This window comes from Lonchura striata, chromosome 7, assembly GCF_046129695.1.
Source record: "Lonchura striata isolate bLonStr1 chromosome 7, bLonStr1.mat, whole genome shotgun sequence".
Taxonomy (NCBI): domain Eukaryota; kingdom Metazoa; phylum Chordata; class Aves; order Passeriformes; family Estrildidae; genus Lonchura; species Lonchura striata.
The window spans coordinates 1,616,068-1,629,623 of NC_134609.1; the positions used below are offsets into that span (position 1 = coordinate 1,616,068).

The 13,556-nt window shown below is 43.0% G+C and overlaps 1 protein-coding gene across 1 annotated transcript in view; it reads right to left on the bottom strand.

Annotated features, from left to right (window-relative positions):
- Nucleotides 1-13,556, bottom strand: part of PCDH15 (protocadherin related 15) — a 633,545-nt gene that overhangs the window by 152,091 nt on the left and 467,898 nt on the right. The window contains exon 13 of the mRNA XM_077784512.1: nt 10,380-10,492. Coding sequence (XP_077640638.1) covers nt 10,380-10,492 — 113 coding nt within the window. The remainder of the gene's footprint in view (nt 1-10,379; nt 10,493-13,556) is intronic.

Sequence of the window (13,556 nt, forward strand, 5' to 3'; positions counted from 1 at the left end):
ACACAAAAGGCTTCCTCATGGAAGCACAGAAAATTCCAAGCTGGGAAGAACCCACAGATATCACTGAGTGCAATTCCAAGCTGGGAAGAACCCACAGGGATCAAGTCAAGCTCCTCAGCACTGTCCAGAGCTGGAATATTCTCCAGCCAGTTCCCATGTCCCCTCTCATTAACAAAACAGCAGGTCCTGTCCTAGAGAAACATCTAAAAGAGAGCAAAACGTGGTCCCCTTAGATAAAACTAAGTTCCCATTTCTCCATGGAATCCCAGAATACACTTCAGCAATCCTCCATCCAAAAAATATGTCTTAAGGTGCAAGGAAACGGAATTGTTTGAGCTAAGACACATCCATGCTGCTCATTTTCTCCAGGACTACAGAGTTATCTGAAGTGTAAAATAATCTAATTAGGAATAAATTAAAAAACCCCCACCAAATGGGAGATTTGTCTTCATGCCAGATCTTTTATCTGGTAAAAATGGGAAGGTCCATCCCTGGAAGCAAAGAAAACATACAAAAAACCCAAACAAAAATCAAACCCACAACAAATTAATAATAATAATAAACCCCAAGCAAAAAAATTGCAAAAAAGTTCTCCGTCCCCTCCAATCCCAACAAGTGGAGCTGAGGGGAGAGTAAAGCACAGGGACAAATATGACCTTCACACATCCTAAAAACACTGGGATGTCAGGATTTATTCCTGGTGAGGGGCTATGCACAAATGCATGTGGAAGAATGGCAAGGGGAGCTGCAAACTGAGCTCCAAGAAGATCTCAGATTTAAGGAAAACAAAATTAGGTGGCAGAGGGTGGAACCAGATAGGCTTTAATGTCCCTTCCAAGCCAAACCATCCTGGGATTCTGTGATCTGTTATTGAAATGGATGTGATTAAAATTGAGAGCAGGGAGAGAGGGAAGGAAGAGTGACAAAGTGGCTCCTTTGAAAGTGGAGATCACTCAGTAAAACAGGGAGGGCAGGGTGAAAAGAGGGACAGCATTTAGGCTAAACTTTAGCATTGGGCAATAATTGCCAAGGTCAGCATGTACAGCACAAGGAAAAAAACACTGAACTGGACTAAAACTTGGCTTAAGGACAAGCAGCACAAAATGTCTTTATAACACAGAAGAAAGGTGACTGGTGTCACTGTGACAGGGAAATTAAATCAGTATAAAACATGTCTGGATGCTGGGCTTTAAAAAAAAAAATAAACTCCAAAACATCCATTTTAGGGCCATGGGTAAAGGGTGACCAGCAGGGCACCCTATAGGGGTGCTGCAGTAATTACAGATTGTTTTCCAAATATTACAGCTCTTCTTCTTCCCTTAAATAAAACACCATATATGAAACCACTAGGCCAAGTTTTAGATTCTGAATGTTAAATTTTACACAGAAAAGGATTGTTTTTATCTTGCAGAAAGGAAATTTCTGAAAATAAAAGTATTACAGGACTTCCCAATTATTGATTTTAATGATTTCATTGCTCTGATGCAAAATGTAAGGTCAATCTTGCTGATCTGAAGAAATATTTTAATGATTTAAAGGAAATTTTTCTTTATCATAAAGACAAACCCTGTCCCTGCACTCAGATTTTTAATTCTACATCAAATCCCATCACTGTATTAGAACCAAGAGAGAAAAAATGTCTGTCTCAAAGAGAATTAATTGAAATCTGAGTTCACCTAATGGTTGAACCTTTGAAAAACTAATTTAAAAAAACACTTATTGTCCTTAGCACCTACAGGAGATGCACAGGAATGATTTGGAAAATTTCAGCACAGGAAGAGGATGGTGCAACTCTGTAATGAAAATGAACTTTTTTCCATTCTTTTTGTAACCTGTTGCCCGGAGTACAAACCCCAACATTTAGAGCAGCAAAAAATAAGCATAAATCTTCTGAAATACAAGAAAATTTAGACATGGGAAGAGGGGAAATTTGGAGCTACTCAAACAAAAGTGAATGGATGACAGAGCCAAGAGATTGGAACAGGCTGGGAAGAGTTGAAAGCTGAAATTCTTGCAAAAAAATCAACCAAATCTTGCAGATATGAAGTTTCTGAAGGAGTGAAAACAAGCAAAAAATTAGAAAATGCAGGACTTTTTAAGTCTTAAAACTTATGGAGCATTTCTCTAATCCTAGAACTTCCAGTCCAGTGAGCCTCAACTGATGGGCATCTCCTCATTGCCTGCTAGAATTGTGCTGTCTGAAATTCAGAATAAAACAGCTACAAAATCACAGCATCACCAAGGCTGGGAGAGTCCTTCAAGGTCATTGAGTCCAACCCCAGCAGCATCTCTAAAACATGTCCCCAGGGGCCATGTCCTGATGTCTCCTGAACATTTCCAGAGAGGGTGACTCCAACACTCCCCTGAGCAATTTTTTTTCTAAAGCCTGACCGCTCTTTAAGGGAAAAGGAAGCTGAACCTCCCCTGCTGAACAGAGTAAGAACAACTCCAAAATCATGCTTGAAACTGCAGCCAAAACAGGAGCCTAGAGGCGAAGAGACACAGCTCAGATCTTCCTGGATTTCTCTTTTTATTACTAAATTTGTCTTCCATGAGCCAGCCTGGCCTCCCGCTGAGCCCAGGACAGCATTCAGCCCCACAGTACTGCCTGTCAAATTAGTTATAGCAAGAATCTCAGTTTGGCTAGGAAGGGACTTTGAAAACCATCTTGTTCCATCCCCTGCCATGACAGGGACACCTCCCACTGTCCCAGGCTGCTCCAAGCCCCATCCAACCTGGCCTTGGGCACTGCCAGGGATCCAGGGACAGCCCCATCTGCTCTGGGAATTCCATCCCAGCCCCTCTCCACCCTCACAAGGAATGATTTCTTTCTGATATCCCATCTTGATTTCCCCTGTGTCAGTCTGAACCCATTCCCTACCAGAGATCACCCTGGGTCAGGGGTGGCTCCGTGTGGTGGAAAAGTCTCTCCTCCAAGCCGAGCTTCCAAAGAAAGGCTCAGCAGTCTCTTGTTGTTCGGTCTCAAGACAGTTTATTGCAAGTTATCTAAAAGATTTTCTTCTGGGGCTGCTGTGGTTTGCTCACAGCTCAGGCAGAGGCACACACACACCCTGACATCCTCTCTGACCCCGACTGCTTCTTCTCTCCCCGCCCAGGGCTGCTGCTGTCTTTTATATGGTACATTACGTGTTACATGGTTACAGTTTTCCCCCAATGCCTATTACCTATATTAAATGGTGCTTTTCTATCTTTTATATGGTACATTACGTGTTACATGGTTACAGTTTTTCCCCAGTGCCTATTACCTATATTAAATGGTGCCTTCCTACTCTAAACCAATCTGTGAGTGCCAACATCACCAAGAACATGGAGGTAAGGAAGGAGAAAGAGGGAGGACAGGGCAGGCCCAAATCCCAAATCCATCTTAAAACCTCTGACCCCCATGTACAAAACCAAAACCCTGCTGTACAGGACTTAAAACCCTCCTGTACACAACTTAAAATTTCTTCCCTCTACTTTGTGACTACTTCTACTATAATATTTAAACTTTTGTGACTTCTTGTTCTCCCTGCATGGTTGGAAAATTGTTCCATGGTTCAAATCCAAAATCACAGCTGTTTCCATCTGCCTGCCAGGGTCTCAAATGCTTCTGACCTGGGCCTGGAACCTCCAAATATGTCTGAGGGACATGTTGAGTTCCAACAATTCCCCCTTGTTCTGTCCCTCCAGCTCCTGTTGCAGGGTCCCTCTCCAGCTTCCCTGAGATCCTGGAAGGTGCTGAGGTCTGCACTCAACCTTCTTTTCTCGAGAAGAGCCCATTTTGTCTGTTTTAACCCTGCCACCTCCTTGTCTCAGCTGGAAACTCCTCACCCTGGCACTGCAGGAGAGGCTGAACTGCTGCTTCCTCCTCCAGTCTGTCCCAGCTTCTTCCTTCCCCACCTGGAGGAACCGCTATCCTGTCCTTTTTGGGACACTGTGCTAGGACACCTGGATCTGTTCAGAGCTGCAGTGCTTTGCTCCCTGTTCTTTTCTCTATTTTCACTAATGATTTATAATGTTCAATTTCCTTTATATATATATTTTTTTTTTGGGATCACTGAGCCACCTTCACACTCCGTTCCCAGTTCCAATGCCAAGATCTCATTCCCAAGTCAGACTAGAACCCATCATTTCATATAAAAGCTTAGGGTGATCCTTTCTGACACGTTTCACTTTAATTTTAAGCCGTGCCTAATTTTATCAGCCATTTTATCACCAACTCACTTGGGTCACGCAAAGTGCTTCTGTAATTCTGCAGTCAGTCCCTGGAAGCTCCATCCCAGGAAGTGTTTGGAAGACATGGGGACATGGACTAGTGTTGTGCTTGGCTGGGTCAATAGTTGGAATTGATGATTTCAGAGGGTTTTTCAACCTAAATGATTCCATTATTGTATCCTTGTCTTTATAAACAGAATATTTTACATATAGTGTATATATATATATATGATTCTGCAATACCTCAGGATCAGAATTAGCTATTACTTCAGGAATTCAATCATTCAGATCATTCCCAAGATTCCCCAGTCTGGAGCTCTCCTCCACAACCTCCCTGTGTTTTCAACCTGATCATTTTTTGCCCTTGCCAGTGGCTGGCAAACATCCTTCCAGTATCCTTGTATTTCCACTTGGAACAGGAAACAGCCCTGTGCAATCACACCAAAAATGGCAGATAAATATCCATATTTCCTCCCTTCCAAGGTCTGTCCCCAGTTTGATCCTGAGGCTGTTTCTGAAGCCATGCATTTTTTCCCTGTAATGCAGGAATTTTTTGACAGCTCTGAGACCAACAGACAGCAGGGATCAACAAAGCTCTCATTGGGATCAGAGAAACCCAACAACCTCCAGAGTGAGGAGAGTGGCACTTCCTGTTCTTTCTGCTAAGACCCATATCAGGAGAATCATGGACACTGGGAAGAATTGAACTGCTGCACTAAAATAGAAAAATTATAAAGAAAGGCTTCATAAAATCAGGCCTGCTCTGTGAGATCAGTGGCTGGCCTGTCAAGCTGGCACTTTGCAAGCTCCCATGTGAAAGGAGTCCTTGTGTGAACAGTTTGTTAACATAACAATCTATTCCTGGGTGAAACAACCAGCACCTGTATGAACATTAAATCCATCCCATGAGAATCAGTGAAAAAAATACATAAACAATTTAACAGTAGAGAGATTTGATGGACGAGTAAAATATCTTTTACTAACCAATAGAGTAATTGGCAAGAAAGCTACTAACCATCTGGAGTCACACACCAGGTCTGTAAAACTGTGTAACATGAATTATGTGAATAAAGAATGGGCTTTTTGCTGCATGAAGAAAATGGAGTCTGTGTGATTCATTCTGATATTGAACTACACTGGGACTGCTGGGGGCACCTCTCTGATCCAAAGCATTTCCATGAGAAAGAAATCAGAGAACCACAAAATATCCTGAGCTGGAAGGACGTACAAGAATCATGGATCCAGCTCCCAGCCCTGCCCAACCCCACAACAATCCCACCCTGGGCATCCCTGGAGTGGTGTACAAACCCTCTTGGAGCTCTGGCAGCTGTGCCCATTCCCTGGGGAGCCTGGGCAGTGCCAGCACCCTCTGGGGGAAGAACCTTTCCCTGAAATCCACCCTAAACCTCCCCTGGCACTCAAGCACTGCTTCAGCCATTACCTGGGTCTGTCCCTGCTACCTGTGCTTCCCAGTTTGGCTGGAAATCCTCCTCAGTTCCAAAATTCCAGAGTAGACATTATAGCAGAAACATTCTCTGTCACCTCTTGCACAATGGGATCCCAAACCTATTTCCCTCTAACACTGGAACTGCAAGCACTCTGTCCCACTCTGACCTTCTGCCACCCCCTAAACAACAGGGAAATGCAATCCCAGTGTAGAGATATTTCTGAATTGTTACAGTGCTCTCAGTCTATGCTTTCCCCATTTCCAGGGACCCCTGTGACTCTGATAAGATAAGAGTGTCCCTTCCTTCCTGCTCTGACGGGGCTGGCAGAGAGCCAGAGAAGCCCTCCCTGTCCAGAGCCTGGATAAGGCCATGACCCTTCCTGCTGGCCCTCTTTTCCCCCCTGATCTCATGGAATAAAAAAGCTGGAACCACATCGGGGATAGAGCATCTTTTGAATCTTTGCCCTTCTCCTGACATTCCTTCCCTCAAGGCCTCGTATTTCTGGACTAGCCTGGTAATTTGGGGGCTGAGAGGTGTAGGAACATCATTGTCTGTCACTGGGTTCATGACAACCTGGATGAAAGCCCTCCTGGGACCACAGGGATACAGAAAATGCCATGCAAGAATATTCTTCAAAATCCTCTGTGTTGTCCTGGCATGGTGTTGAAGCACATTTCTGCAGGGAAGGCACCAAAACCAGCCAAGGGACACAAACCAATTCTTTTTCACAGAATTCCAAACTGGTTTGGGCTGGAAGAGCCTTAAAGCTCATCCAGTTCCACCACACCTTCCACTGTCCCAGGTTGTGAGACTGTATTCACTATGACCCATAAAGCTCTTACATTCAAGGAAAAATCTTATTAATAGTCAGGCTACAAATGTTATTTGAAGCTGGGAATATTCTATTACCTTTTCTCTCTTTCTCCCCTATTTTTTTAAAAATAATTTCATTGAAATCTTTATTGAGATGCCCAAGTCACATAAATCCTCCCCAGTTTCCCAAATACAATCAAATACAACAGACAGTGGTTTATGAATTGACTGGCCAGGCTGGATGAAAACCCACTCTAGAACAATCAATTTAATTAACTAAATCGATTTATCTATAACTATCTAAACCACTCTAAAGTGATAAGTTAAATTTCACCGGTACACAGGTGCCCACATGAGATTACTAAAACACTCCTATTTTTCCACCTGATGTTCTAAAAATCAAAGCCTTTTTAGTCACTAATACAATGCTATTAGAAAAGGAAAATCAATTTTTGGAGGAGAAATAAAATACTTTCCTTAATTTTGAATCTGACAAAGATGTATTTTATTTAAAGGGGAGAAAATCTGACATAGTCTTGGGTATGTAACAGACACCAGAATGGCACAACCAGAAATGGAAAAGGTCTGGGAGGGTGGGCAGGCCCTGGCATAGGGTGCCCAGAGCAGCTGTGGCTGCCCCTGGATCCCTGGCAGTGCCCAAGGCCAGGCTGGACAGGGCTTGGAGCAGCCTGGGACAGTGGAAGGTGTCCCTGCCATGGCAGGGGTGGCACTGGGTGGGCTTTAAGGTCCCTTCCAACCCAAACCAGTCTGGAATTCTCTGCCCTTCATTAGCATCAAAATACTTCCAGTTTGTTTTTTTTGTTTTTTGTTTTTTTCTTTTTTTCTTTTCTGTTGCAACTCCTACAGGTTTTCTAGCAGCTCTGAATGGACAAATGTCACGACTTTTTCCTTAATTACTGGATATCAACCCACTGCAAATACTGAGGAGAAACTCCTGCAGCTCCTCATGCTTGGTCTACTCCAAAAGTGAGTCCCTGTGAACTGAGTCACCCCCAGCATGAGCAAGTTTGTCAAAATCGGTTCTTTTTCAGGTATGGTAAATTTTCCAAAGTACAGGAATTCCCTCTATAAGCACTTCCCTGCCCATGCCAGCACACCCAGCCTCCTGTAGCCCATCCTCTTTGCAAATGGATCATAATGGAAGTGCCAGCTCAGATTCTGTCAGATTGATAAATAACCCCTGCTCAAATAGGAAAGGAGCAAAGTGCATCAATTTGATTAATTCTCCCATTTGCTTCATGCTTAAAAAAAATAAATAAAACATGTCTGGCACTTTTTAGAGCTGGTAACAAGAACAATCTCATGTCTACAGTGCAGTGGTCATGCCATTGTAATTTTAATTAAGCTCTTTCAGTTTAAAGATTTAATCCACTTTTTTTGGCAGCCTTGCTGTTGCCACATGGAAATTTCAATGGGAACCCCGCAAAGATCCACTGTTTTTTTTGGAAGGATGTTGTAATAATGCTCACATTTCTTGGCAGGAAGTGCCAAGATCTTCCATTGGAGGGCAAAATTGGTTTTCTCCTTGCTTATCATCTAATATATTGCAGAGGTAGAGGAAGGCTGAAATCCAGCATTTCTTATTAGGATCATTCACTTTTTTCATTGTCTCCCTATTTGAGAAGTCAACATTTATCAGCAATGCAGGTAAGGGCCCGATTTCCTGTCCACTTTCCGTCCTGCATTCAAATATTCCTGTATTGACTTAACCACCTTTTCTATTTTACAATTCTCCATATTATCTTAACAGAGGGAAAAAAAATCGATCTTCTCATATCAGAAGGAATATTTTAAAGATTAAACTGAGTGCATGCTGCAGAAACCACAGATTTTCTGTTTGAAGGCAAGCATCACATGTTGCACCCCTCCAGGTAAAACAGAATCAGATCCTACAACTGCAAGAAATAAGAAATGTGCAACACAAAAAGCTGAAGGTTTGATTTGGTTCAAGCCTGAGCCATTATTCTAATGGTCCCTGAAGGATACAGCATTAAAACTTTTACTGTTTTAGCACGTGGCACATAATCATTCTTACAGAGTGATGCTTTGCCTTACTGTTTCCTTATTTTCCCTGACTGCACATTTACCACAGCAACAGGAACATCCTAAATCCTATAAACATAGCCATTATAGGCCCGAGTTGCTATACAAGCACAGAAAATAACCTCCCATACCAGCTAATTGATTTTTTAATTGATGTATTGTGGAGCCCAAGTTTGGAAAGAAAGGGCTGCAGGGCTTTAACCTGTAGCTCCTTAGGATATTTAGAGTAATGGAATGGTTTGGGTTGGAAGGGACCTCAAAGCCCATCCAGTGCCACTCCTGCCATGGACAGGGACACCTTCCACTGTCCCAGGCTGCTCCAAGCCCCGGTGTCCAACCCGGCCTTGGACACTGCCAGGGCTGGGCTGAGTTTTAGGGCTTTTCCCAGCACTGGGAGCTGGGGCAGCAGAGGAGCTCTGGCAGCGGGTCAGGGAGGGATCCTGGCCCGGGGACAGCCCTGGAGGCACCTCTGGGTGCTGTGTCCAGCTCTGGAGCCTCAGCACAGCAGGGCCAGGAGCTGCTGGAGCTGAGCAAGGGCCTGGAGCATTGGGGTGCCCAGGACAGGCTGAGGGAGCTGGGGCTGCTCAGGCTGGAGAGGAGCCCCAGCAATTCCCCCTGCACAGGAGGCACAACTTCTTCCCTGGGCAGTGCCGGCCCTGAGCACATTGTGCACAGAGCCTGGGGGCTCTCCTCCCTGGGGCTGGGGCAGAGCTGTGTGCACACAATGCTGTGCCCTGGGCTCTGGGATGGCCCTGCTGGAGCAGGGAGGTGCCACCAGCTGCCCACTCCGCTCCTCCAGCCTCACCCACCCTGGGATGCTGTGAATATTCAGTACTCAGATATTATTCACTGCTACCCCAACCTGAACTGTGCTAATGATACCTCAGGTTTTAGCTTTTATATTTTTCACATTCTCTGCTGCTTTAGAGTGTGGGTCTGGGTTTCATATTAGAGGGTGCTGATCTCTATTCACAGAGCAGGGAGACCAAACAGTGCCTTCTCCAGCTTGGGACCAAGGACAGCCTATTCAGATCTCAGACCCAAGAGCATAAACAACATGGACTGAAGAGAGAACAATAAAAAAAGATGGGACAATTAACAATTAACTCCAATAAGCAAACTGGAGCAGAACTGATCTAAGTGAGAGCTCCCATGAGCACTCGTGCATTTTGGGACCATTTTGGTTCATTTTGGGTGCAGCCCTGGCTGGGCTCTTGTGCTGCCCAAGGTTGGATCCATTGAGGAGATGCTTTTAATAAATCCCTGCTTCATTCTTTAGCCCTGTCTGGCTCTGTTCGAGGCCAGCCTTCTCAAGGCATCACTGGGATTCTGTCATCATTCACCACTCACACAAAGCTCTGTTTTCCTATGATCTGCTGGAATGGGCTGTGAAACAGAGACCAGCTGCATTCTTAGGACAACAGGACTCATAAAAAGCGAGGCGAGAAGTGATGCTGAGCTTGTTCACACAATGCAACTTGAAATGCTACAACTCCACCAAGGTTTATTCCCTTTCCACAAATGCTTCACACCCCCTTCCTCCCCTGATGGAGCCAAGTGACACCTGACAGGCTAAGAGTCACAAAGGGATCTGGAGAAGGGAAGATGAGGCTATTATTGTACAAGGATGTAAAGAAAAATCCAGGAAAAAAAAAAAGGGAAAAAATACACCTGAAAAATTTCACTAACAACAAAACCAAGCTCAGCAAGTAAAAGAGGAAAAGGCTAAAAATAAAGAGAAAACTGCAGACAAGACAAGCAGGCTCACCCTTCATTTTCTCCAGAGCATTTTGTTTTCCAAAGAATATAAAAACTCTGAAAAAATGCAGCCCAAATTACCTTAATAACCAAGTCAAATTTCTGGTGTAAATCCCTATTTATTGGCTTGAGGAGCGTCAGTTCAGCCGTTGTGAGATTCATGTGGAAATACTGGGGATAATCCTCAGGAGTACCTGTAAAAAAGACATTGAGGTTTGAACAGCTCTGAAAGGCTTAGTTCAGCATTGTGTTTATTTTACTCATTAATCAAAGGAACAAAGCCTCATTCTGTTATTGGAAGGATAAAATATTGCATTATGTGGACATGGAGCTTAAGAATAATATAATGTGTTTAATATTATTATTTCCTTACTCTCCAAAACCACAAAGATTCCTCTCAACTGGGACTCCCTAAGTACTTGATAACAACAGGAGTATTATTAATAGCACATAAATAATATATATAAGTAATAACAAAATGGTAATGACAGGCTATTTTAGGAATCCTTCTGGGAAAAGTTTCTCCTCAGGGAGAAAGCACCAGATGAAATCTCAGTTTATTGTCAGTTGTAAATGGTGTTTTCCTGGCTGTGGATTTCCAGGATGTTCTCCAGGCTGGTGAAAACAGAAGCCTCAGAGCCTGAATGGATTTGGGAGCTCATGGAGATGGAGGAAGGGCTGTGCCTGGCAGCTGCAGCCCAAAAATGCACGTGTGCCTAAAGCTAAAAGGTTCCAGCACCACAGCCTGGCACAGGAGGAGAGAAAATCCCAGCTACAGCAATTCTGAACCCTGGGATCCTCAAAGAAATGGTGCAAAAGAGCCCAGAAAGCCCAAGGGCTCCACACAGAGTGAACTCCAGCACTCCCAGCTCAGCAATACTGCGAGAGCATCCCAAGGAGCCAAAATTCTGATTATAAGCCTAAAATCTTGAGGGGGTTAGGTCTGAGAGCAGCTGTCAGCAGCTGAGGGCAGAAGGCACTCCTGCCTCAAGGGATGAAAATCCCAAAATAAACACCCCTGTGCCCCTAAAGCTGCCCTGGGAGCAGCACAAACCTGGCCCTGCCAAACCCAACCTCCAGGCAGGGCTGAGGGATGGATTGAACACGAGGGAAGATCACTTTTCCTGATAAATGTTCCTGGTTTTTGTTCCCCTTACAAGTGCAATGCTTAGAAAGTACTTTCAGAAAGCCAGGAGTTAAATTACTGTAAAAATTTCATTTGCAATCCTCCAATGACAACCATCTGCTAGATAAATAAATTATACACATATAATATATATTATATATATATATAATTAAAACATATTATATTATCTGTATTATATATTCATATATATCTCCACAGAGACATACTTTTTTTTTTTTTCTGTGACTTTTAGTCTACATCTATATCATTGACCCAAAAAGCAGCAAAAGAACCACCATGGTTTATTTTTTCTCTTATACCACCAGCACAAATGCAGAGCTTCATGCTCCAGGTCCTGTATCCCCTTGTCCTGCTTTTTAATTTCAAGTTCTAATTAATTAATCTAATTTTTGAAGAGCTTAAGGCACCCAGCAGGTCCCCTAAACTTTTGGCAGGTAACAGATTGCTGGATTTAGAGACTGCACATCACCAGGGCTGTTGCTGAAGCTAAAAACTGTCACAAAATTAGGGACAAAAAAAGCAAAAATTCAGAGAAAGGAAAAAACAAGAGATGTCCTAAAAGAGAACAAATATGCAGGGGAGGAAAGTAAAAATCACAAAAGGGTCTAGAGAAGGGAAGATGAGGCTAATATTGTGTAAGGATTGCAGGAAAGAATCCAGGGGGAAAAAAAGGAAGGGATAAAAACAGCCTGAAAAACTCCACTAACAACCAAACCAACCTCAGCAGGGAAAGGAGGAAAGGGCAGCAAGGTGGATGGTAAAAAAAGCAAAAATTAGGGATAACACAGGTGGATGCCCACATCCTGACTGAGCTCCCCAGATTCAGAGCTCAGACTGCTGGATCCCTAAACTCTGGGAGCCAGCTTTCCCAGGAACAGGGATATCTCTTCTGCAGCTACAAAATAAATTGAATTTTGACAGCTCACAGCAGCCCTCAGTCCACCTCTGCCTGTGCTAAAATCCAGGGATGAGCTGCTGGCTCCAGAAATTCCATGTATTTGGAGAAGATGAGGGATCAGAATGTGGAGAGCCAGCAAAGGGAGAAGGAAAGGACTCCTCTCAATTTGCTTTTCCCAGAGCCAGAGGATGGATTTTGTGAGACCTGGGGCTTGAAATGGACACAAGACTGGAGAGGATCCCCCCTGTTTCCACAAGTTATTGTGCATTTTTGGCTCTTTCTATAAAATACCAACCAAAAGTGTCCAAAACCAGCAGCAGAAATCACAGAGCCAGTTCCAAGGGTAACAAAAGCCTATGATTGAAAGGAAAATTCAGCTTTTCTCAAATATTGGCCCCAGAGAAAATAAAGGTTCCAAATTACACCTAAAAAGAATATTTTGCTAGTAATTTACTATTAAACATAATACATTTTACTATTAAATTATAATTTTTTCTGGTCAAAAAAATGAAATTTACTGGTAAAATCAATAACATTGATAATAAAAATAAAGGGAGGGACCTTGCTTCACACCTAGATAAGTCAAGGGAATGTGGGTGTATTGCAAAGACCTAAAGAAATTAACATTTCCAAAAGCCAAGATTGCAAAAATTAATGTATTATCAAAAAAAAAAAACCAACAAAACCCTCTAAATATCCCATTCCCAAATGTTAAATATATCAGATATCCACAGTTCCCAGAGCATGTGCCTTGCACAGGTGGGGGGGAAAAAAAAGAACAAAGTAAAATGGAGTCAAATCCAATAAAACTTAATATCATTCTAATAACTATCTTATTCCCTCATTCCGCAGATTCAAACCTCCCAGTGTTCAAAAAAGGATATTCCCAAAAATATTAAGGAGAAGGAGGTTTAGATCTAAAGAAAAGTGGGGAGAAAATCCACATAATGAGAAATATCTGCAAGGGCTGTTGGCTGTGAAACTGCTTAATATTTTCTGAGGCTAAAACAGAAATAGCAAATCCTGGAAGAGATAAAGGAAGACTTAAAATCCAAAAAGAAATCCTTAGGAAGAGCACAGGGGAGGGAAAATAAAGAGAGAAAACCAGACAAGGGAAAAGAAAAAAAAGAGTGAAGGGACGGGGAAAAATCAGGCATAAAGGAAGGTACAAAGAAGCAAACAGGAAAATAAAGCAAAAAAGAATTTTTTAAAT